General features: G+C 33.8%; 1 protein-coding gene across 1 annotated transcript in view; it reads right to left on the bottom strand.

Annotated features, from left to right (window-relative positions):
- Positions 1-3,357: 3,357 nt before the first annotated feature.
- LOC111400174 (GDSL esterase/lipase 7-like) overlaps positions 3,358-9,759 on the bottom strand; it is a 14,978-nt gene continuing 8,576 nt past the window's right edge. Inside the window, exons 9-12 of the mRNA XM_023027603.1 lie at positions 9,570-9,576; positions 8,929-9,179; positions 3,493-3,692; positions 3,358-3,411 (exon numbers count right to left, since the gene is read on the bottom strand). Coding sequence (XP_022883371.1) covers positions 3,358-3,411; positions 3,493-3,692; positions 8,929-9,179; positions 9,570-9,576 — 512 coding nt within the window. The remainder of the gene's footprint in view (positions 3,412-3,492; positions 3,693-8,928; positions 9,180-9,569; positions 9,577-9,759) is intronic.

The raw sequence follows: 9,759 nt of genomic DNA, 5'->3' as shown, positions 1-9,759 counted from the left end.
CCATGCATTACCTCTTACATGACCTCGCCTTTCATTGCGTTTTCAAAAAATAGCAGTATCACTATCACCCTCCAATAAGAAAAAGGACATAAATATTACTCCACCCCCACTGGACTTTGGTCCTGCATATTTCACCTATTACACTTGAGGGGAGGCCATTTTTAATGCAAGAAGAAAACCATAAACAAATGCATCAAAAGTTCAAGAGAAATGTTGTCAAAAAATCACTGTTGCTGGAGGAAGAATACGATAAAGAAACAACAATTTTGGAAAAATAAATAAATTATAAGGAATTGAGTAGAAATTAAACCATCCACAACAATCAGATCGAGTGCGATTTCACATATAAAGCCCATTTTTACACTAATAAAATCCGATACTATCTTTCAAGAAGAAGCTAATTTCAAATCTCTGCAACACAAGATAAATTGGTGCCCATTTTCCTTTCCCCCAATTATTAGCGTAACATCGAGGAAGAAAACCTCAACCGCTTGCCTGCGTTAGCTCTATGAATAAGACTTAGCCCTTGATCAGTGTTATTTCAAATCTCTCTGTTTTAAATGCTTAAAAATCACACATTGGCACGTAAAATTTTTTCTCTAAAATATTCTGTAACTAATCTCAAAATTTTTCTCTAAAATATTCCGTAACCTTAAAATTTTTCTCCAGTTTCAGCTCTTAATTCTCCAAAAGTTCGTTATTCAGAACTTTGTTTTTGCCTGATGATACCATCAAATAAGGGTTTAAACATGCATGGGTTATAGTTGAAGACCCATGCTCTTTACAAGACTTTTTCCCTTTTTAATTCATTTTTTCAGGTGGGCCTCAAATAACTAATAAAAAATAAATAAATAAAAGACCAAATGAAAATTTAACATTTACTTTTCACAAATTATGTGTTTAGTAAAAAATTCTTAAAATGGATGTTTAGGAATTTAATTAATTCAAAAATTTCTGTGTTATAATTTTTTTTTTGTTCCCAAATTAAACTAATTTAATCAATTTGTTCATTTTCTTCTCTCTCTTTTTTTTTAATCGAGATATAGAGGAAGAGCAAATTATTAACTTGATTATTGTGAATTTTAAAATGAATCCACTTGATTCGAGAGCCGAGTCGACTTCACTCCCAGTGACCTGCCGTCGTAACGACACCATGGGCAGAAGTTGCTATGTAATCACGTGAAACTATGCTTTCTGTAGTCCCTGCTTTGCCATCAATAAGGAATCCTTCCTTTAGCCTAACCATTTGATAAACATTCAAACTGACACGGCTATCTCAAACTTAGAATCCAAATGAACAAATTCAAGCTTGAAAATGATTTTTCTGATCCTCGAAGAATGAGGGGTAAAGAGATTAATTGAGAAAGATCCTTGTTCTTATTATAGGATCGTGATTAGATCCGCATATTCCGTCCCGAAAATGACTACTTACTGTCCATCCGGGGAATTTCACTTAACTTCTTGGTTTAAGTACCATTTAAATTGAATAAAATATTCTTAAAAATAATCTAAATTATTGTCTCATATATTAAACGTCTTTTTTGACCATTGTATTTTCAAATACAATTGACACTGTAATATTATATTATATTAATATTTCTCATAATATATTTAAATTTCAATATAAGAATTAGAGATGTTTAAGAATTTTTATACTAAATATGATAGAAGTTACGGTTGTGACATAACCAAAAACTTGTAATGGTCGATTATGAATCTTATACTTTGTGGTAATGGGTTGTAAGCACTCTGTGGCGAATAATAAATTAAATTCAAAATTTGAGATTCTCACAAATTTATTTATCAATATTGAATTTAAGTATGTGATGTCAACTGTGTTTAGCATAAGATAATCGTGTGTTCATTAGATCGTTTCTTTATTATAATATGATGTCGTAGCATTCTTTTATAGACATTATTATACCTAAATGACAAAAATTAAAATTTAGCTCCCACTGGTTTAGTTGAAAAAGTTTATTAAAATTTAATTTAAAGTCAATAATTAATTTTAATCAAATATTTCATTAGATTCACAATTCTTCAACTATACATTGGTCTACTACGAAAATGACTTTTATCTAAACCAAACATGGGTTTAGTAACTTCATTAAGATTTTGTTGAAATTACAAGGAGAACATACGACATCTACCCAATTTTAGCACTAACTTTTGTTAGTCCTTCCAGTGCTTTTTTCTACTGGCCATGATGATTCTTTAAGCTATGACATACTCGACGGTGAAATTGGGTGATCAGTCCACCAATGCAAAAGGCAGAATCCCAAAGGTCCAACAGTTCAACCCTCACCTTTTCTCTAAGGGCCCGTTTGATTGTAAATGTGAAATTTTGGTGGGAAGAAAATGAACTCCAAGGAATTGAATTGTCTAGAAATTATTTTTCTGGGAATTGTAAATTATTGTGTTTGATTGGTATAATTTTCCACGTGAAAAATGTTGAAATAAAAGTGTTTTTTTTGTATTCGTTTGACTTTGTTTTACATAAAAATTGTCAGTTAAACGGCTAGAATTTACTGGTATTGGGAATGAAATTTGTGTCCATTGCCCAAAAAAAATAATAATCAAGACAATCATCTATCTTTTGATATTCGTTTGATTTTGTTTTATATGAAAATTGTCCACTAAAATGAAAGAATTTGTTACAATTGTTAATAAAATTTGTTTCCATTCCAAACAAAAAAAAAAAAGGAAAAAAAAGTCAACCTGGAAAATGAAAAATCACCTAATACATGAGAAAATGAATTCCTCCATTTCGTGGAAAAGGTGCACGTGTGGCTGAAAGTTGGAATCTCAATCACCTAGAAAATTGATGCCATCAAACATGTAAAAACTTGGAAAAGGGAAAATCTTTTCCATTTTCCATGGAAAAGTTACCATATCAAACATGGCCTAAGTCTCTTGCCTTGACAAAACATAGGAAAACATTTCTTCATCATATCCAATTACATATATATAACAACAATGCTGAAAATGAGAACGTGTTTCATAAAAGTAATCACGAGACTAGTGAAAGAGATGATTCGCATGCCTTACTTGATGCAATAGACGAGCATTGATGATAAGGGCTATGCAGACAGGCCTCATCAAAAGCCTCCAATTAACAATCACGAGCCAATAGATTAAAGCCAAATTATAAATAATACTCATAAATTGGTTAATGTTTATATCTTTATTCAACATGAAGTTTATCGCTTAACACAATGTGCACTATATTTGCAGCCTTAAATTAATATTGCGAAATATTTACTAATGAGTCTTTTGTCTTGACCAATAAACTTCTCGAGACGAACACCATTTTTTTTTATTCATCCTAAAAAAGGGATTATAGGCATATTTATTCTTTCAAACTAAAACAATGCCGGTGACAGCATATTTAATATTAACTTGGTGACGCTGCTGCACAAGAATGTACTTTTCTAAATACTAGATGCTAAAAGTACATATTTATTCTTTCTATGAGAAATCTTAAATCTGTACGAGGTCTTTTATGTTTTTAGGAACACAATTAGTACCATTGATACAACGGGTGCCAATAACCTTATATACAGCTTGTGTAAGATGATAACCATCCCAGAAGTAGTGTTTGTCTGGATCATGGCATGCCGGCAGTCCTGGAATGCAGGCTGACGTCCCATTAGCCCATGTAGTGCAGCACGGATTAGTAGAGTCTTCTAAACCTGAAAATAACAAATAAAAAAGGTCATTGTTAAATTGTTGAGTAAAATTGTCTCGAGGAAAGCAGTATGGAGCTCAATCATACTGGTCACTTGTACTCGACATTCTATATTTGTGATAGGTTGTTCGAATTTTCTTACTGTAACAATCCCTCGAACGTTAATTTATACATACTGTTTGTTTTGGAAGAGTTTGTGTCCATTTTATCCTTTATGCATGTTTATCGCATTGTCCAAAATTCGAATTCAGAACCTATGACTTATGAGTTCAAATCTTGGAGGATGTAATAAATATTTGTCAGGGGATAAGATGACACAAGTTCTCCTAAAGCGAAAAATATGTATGAGTTAAAGTTCGGATACGAGTCCTAGATCGTTATATCTATCATAAGGAATTTTAAAAGGCTATTTTTGTGTGAGAGATTGTAGTAATATGTGGCTCATGTGGAGTGGAGCATATGTTTACTAGAGTAAATAAGCCAATGTTGGAGCAGAGCGCATCAAATAGAACGAAGCATAGCAATGTTATCGACCTCTTGGGCTATTAATTTATTGTCTGTTTGCTAGAGATGCTCAATAGGTTGGGATGAAGGTGTAGCATCCCTATATTATGATACACAGACATTTTTAAAATTTTCCTTAAAGTCTTGTAAGGGCCTTAAAGTCTTTTATGGGCCAGGGTTTGTGTGTGTGTGTGTGTGTGTGTGTGTGTGTGTGTGTGTCTCTCTCTCTCTCTCTCTCTCTATATATATATATATATATATATATATATATATATATATATATATATATATATATATATATATATATACACACACACACCCTACTATTCATATATAATGAAAATCACAGTCATTTCCCTCTCGCGGATGTAGGACAATTGTCGAACCATGAAAATCTCTATTTGTTTTATTTCTTCATTGACTATATATTATTCATCACCGTTAATACACAAATCTCAACAATTCGCATCAGACCACAGATTTACAATGTTTGGGATTTTTTCTATGAAGTTTGATGTGCTCAAGTTCGGCAAAACATAGAATTTCAGATTATGACAGAAAAGTGTAAAAGATTTATTGGTACAACAAGGCATGGTGAAGGCATTATGGAAAGAAGTCGATAGGTATGGATGACATAGATTGGGAGGAAAAGGAAGCGAATGCTATGGCAACTATTAGGATTTGTCTGGCTGATGACATGATGTATGGTGTCATGGATGAGGAATCACTGATTGAAATCTGTCCAATTCGTTGACGAATAAGTTTTATCTTAAGCAGAAACTGTATGGCCTTAACAAGACGAAAGGTTTGGACTCGAGCCAACATATCAACTAGATTATTAGTAATCTGAAGTGAGTTGAAGTGAAGTTCGAAGATAAAGACAAGGCGTTGATGTTATTGAATTCTCTATAACGAGAGTTCGGTTACAACTCTAATGTTAAAAAAGAAACACTAGAGTTGGAGAAGGTCACAAGTGCCCTATTAGGTTTCATCAGAGGAAGAAAGACCGTGATGAGAGTATTCATAGTGAAGGGTAATTATGAACGTGGGAGAAATAAGGCTCGAAATGTATCGAGTGACAATAAATCTCGATCTAGGAAGATAAAGGACATAGAGTGCTATAAGTGTGAAAAAAGGAAACATAAAGCGAGATTGTCCAGAGAAGAAGGGAATTGATGAGAAGAAAGTGAGTTCATCAAAGTCTGCAAATATAGTGAAACAAGACTCGGAGAGTGGTGACGAATATATGCTTACGTTTTCATCTAGTTCAATCATTTCACAGATTCTCGAATTTTGGTTTCAACATGCTTTTATCAAAAGACACCTAAAAAAGATTGGTTTGACACCTGCAAATTAGTAAATTTTGGTTCATTATGATGGAGAATGATGCATTTTGCAGAATTATTGGATAGAAAATATTAGAATTTCAATGTTTAATGGTGTTTATGTAATGTTAGACATGTTCTAAATTTGAGGAAGAATCTTATTTCATTAGGTATTGTAGACTCTAATGAGTTTAGTTATAAGTCTAAAATTAGAGTAATGAAGGTGAGCATAAGTATCATACAGTGATGAGCGGGAAGAAACGAGCAGGAAATATATACAAGTTGTTGAGTACTACAGTTGTACGTGGAGTTGCTATTCTAGATCCTGAATTAGAAACTACAGTTTTGTAACATATACGGTTGAGCCATATAGGTGAGTGTGTATGGTAGAGCTTTATGAGAGAAATGTATTGAAGGAAGTTAAAACATGCAAACTCAATTTCTACAAGTAGTGTGTTCTTGGGAAACAGTATAGGGTGTAGTTTAAGATAGCTATACACAAGATAAATGGTACTTTTGACTATGTTTATATAGATGTTTGGGTGGCCAATAAGGGTAGCATCACAGGGATGACATGTATTTTGTGACTTTTATTGATGATTATTCACGAAAGGTTTTGGTATACTTTATGCAGGAAAGGTTTGGCAAGTCCAAGTTGTAAAAGCTGAAGTAGAAAACCAAACAGAGATGAAGATTAAATACCTCAAGTAAGAAAATGGAATGGAGTTCACAGATTCAAAGTTCATGGAGTTTTGTGTGCATCATGAGATTAAGAGACTCTTTACAATAAGCAAGACACTATAACAAAATGGTATAGCGGTACCACCCAAAAGGATGAACATGACAATAGCAAAAAGAGCGAGGTGGCTCAAGCTGAATGCAGGGCTTGCAAAGAACTTTTGGCCAGATACAGCAAGTATGGCATGTTTCTTGATTAACAAGTCATCTAGGGTGGCAGTGATAGAAATGTAGTAGAGGAAGTATGGGCAGACAGCGCGATAAACTACTCTAGTTTGAGATTGTTTGAAAGTCCAGCCTATATGCATATTTCTAGTTAGGAAAGATTGATGCTTGATGCACATTCTAGGTAGTGTATTATTTTGGAGTATTAGAAGTGGGTAAAAGGGTTCAAGCTTTGGGATCCAAAGGCAAAAAAGTGGTGATCAGTAGATATGTGATTTTTGATGAGAAATCCATGTTACAACATACTTGGGAAGAAGAAAAATAGGTTCCAAAAAACTGCAGCAACAATGAGCATATAGTGCATGTAGAGCTAGAGACCCATCTCAGATAGGATAATGTGCAGAATACAGAAAATTCTAGCTCAGGAGATCAGGAACATCACAATATAGCGACAAATAAAGCCAAATGCACTATCAGGCCAGGCCATCCACTAGGTATGATTTTGAAGATTTAGTTTCTTTTTCACTTATTATAGTAGCGAAGAGCCTACTACATTTTAAGGCTATGGTCAGATAAGAGAAGAGCAAACGAATGGCTACTATGGTAAAAGAGATAGAGTCTCAGCATAAGAATTAGACTAGAAAATTGATAGAGCTTCCAGAAGGGAAGATGACGATAGAATGGAAATAGATGTATAAGAAAAAAGTAGTGTCTGGGAAAAATTCAACATTCGCTTGCTAGCAAAGGGTTACTCACAGAGGAAATGGTTGACTATGATGAGATTTTCTCACTAGTGGTTAGACACACTTCCATCAGGACAGTGTTGGCTTTAGTAGTACATTTGGACATGAAGTTGGAACAGACGGAAGTACATACATTTTTTCTTTATGGAGATTTAGAAGAACAGAATTTACATAAAGCAACTAGAAGGGTTCAATTAGCTTGGACTTGAGTACTTGTGTTTATGTAAAGAGCCTTCCTTGACAATGGTTCTTTTATTTTCTTATTACTTTTATGTGGATGATATGTCGATTGTTGCGATGGGTATGAGTGAGGTCAACAAGTTGAATACTTTGTTGAGAAGAGAATTTAATATGAAGTGAGTACAACAAAGAAGATTCTTGAGATGGAGATTCATAGGGATAGAGATTCCAAAAAATTACGATATCTCAGCACAGTTTTATTAAAAAGTGTTAGAGAGGTTCAGCATAGGTAAAGCAAAACTAGTGAGTACATCTTTAACAAAATCATTTTAGATCGTCTACTGCTCAGTGCCCAAAGATAGATGCTGAAAATGAAGAAATGTCAAAGGTTTCATATGCTAGTGCAGTGGGATGTCTAATGTAGGTTATTGTTTGTACAAGACCGGATTTGACACAAGCTGTCAATGTGGTGAGAAAGTTTTGGCAAATCCAGGATAACAACATTGGGATGCAATCAAGTGAATTTTTAGATGCTTGAGGGGTACTACAGACTATGGCATCGTGTTTAATAGGTAGCGAAATGATCATTTAGTTTTGGGATGTGTGGATTCAGAATATCCTGGGGACTTGGATGATAAGAGATTGATTATCGGTTATGTATTCACTACGACAAGTGGACTTGTTTGTTGGAGGTCTATGATTTAATTTCTAGATGCACTATCTACGACTAAAGCAGACTATACACAATGATTGAGGTTGCCAAAGAAGCTTTATGGCTTACAAGAATGGTCAAGGAGTTGGGTGTTCAAAAATGTAAAATTTATTTGAAATGTGACAGTCAGAGTTTCATTTATTTGGCAACGAACCAAGTGTATCATGTACGGATCAAACATATAGATGTGAAGTTTCACAGAATCAGGGAATTGAATTCTTCTGGTGAACTACTGCTTGAGAAAGTTCACACTTCTGAGAATGTAGTTACATATTGGCAAAATATATTGTCAAGGACAAGTTCAAGCAACATTTCCAGGTGTTGAAAGGAGTCGCCCAACCTATTGGTCCCAGATAACGTTTTCCCAAGTTACGTTTTTTCCTCATTATTTCTCCTAAGGGATAATATTCGCTAAGGTAAATATTGTTGTAATAAATGACTCATATAGAGCTGAATACATGTTTAATGGAAGAAATAGGTAGATGTCGGAGCGATGACATCAACCTCTTAGGCTAGTAATTTACTATCTATTTGCCAGGGACACTTAGAGGGATGGGAGTGAGGGTGTAGCACTCTCGTGGTACATTACATGAGTATTTTTGGAATCTTTTCTTAAAGTCTTGTATGAGTCTTAGAATCTTGTATGTGTCAAGGTTAGCATATATATGATGTAACCCTATTATTTATACATAATAGAAATCACAGTCGCTTCGCTCCAGTGAATGTTGGCCAATTAACAAACCACATAAATCTCTTTTTGTTTTCTTTCTTTGTTGATTACATATCATTTATCATTGTTGTTGCACAAATCTCGACAAAGATTGAGATGTGTATCACATATCATTATAAATAGAAAGAGTTAGAATCATTTACCATAATTAGAGGGATTTATGATGGCATCATATCCAAGCCAATAAACTTGACCAAGTATAAATTCCGAACCTTGCAGGGTTGATGTCAAACTCCTAAGCAAGGTGGCAAGCTGGTTGTTAAAGGTTACTGCAAGCTGGTTAATCTTCTTCACGCATTTTCCACTGTGATTAATTTTCCTTGTAACTGATGAGATGCACCCTATGGGGCCAATTTCAAACATTATTATCTTTCTTGCTCCTATTTTGTATAGTCTCTGCACCCAAAACAAATATACAACCATGGATAAAATCAGCACTTTTTCTTATGTTTGTTGTCTTTGGATGGGTGTCGTGTATATCCTGTATTTAGGGGTCGTGTCGTGGCCTCATGCCCAACACATGAAAGTGTGGGATGTGTGCTTGTTCAGTATATTTTTATGTGATAAAATTTTAATTTGTAAAAATAAAATAAAATTGTGGTTTTCTTTATTGCATTTATTTGATACCAGGCATGCAATTTAAAGTTCATTTGACACTTGTGTTAATATAAATGCGTGGGAAGAATAGTGTAACACAATTTATATCTATCATAAATAATTTGTAAACAATCAAGGAATAAGGGTTGACACCTAATATTGAAAATTATAGTGTTAGATGATATACTTTTCAAGTTTGCGATTTGTCGTTATCATATGAATAGTTACATGTGACACAATACACCTGAAGCGTATTGAAGGAACCACGTGCTAGATTTTGAGGAATAATATAGAAGATCGAGTTCTCAAAATCAAAAGTTGGAAGTTCGTGATATAGATCCGAATCCGAATCAAGATTTTATATATATATATATATA

This window comes from Olea europaea, chromosome 10, assembly GCF_002742605.1.
Source record: "Olea europaea var. sylvestris chromosome 10, O_europaea_v1, whole genome shotgun sequence".
Taxonomy (NCBI): Eukaryota; Viridiplantae; Streptophyta; class Magnoliopsida; order Lamiales; family Oleaceae; genus Olea; species Olea europaea.
Note: the sequence above shows the minus strand (reverse complement) of the source record. Positions and strands in the feature narration are given on the sequence as shown.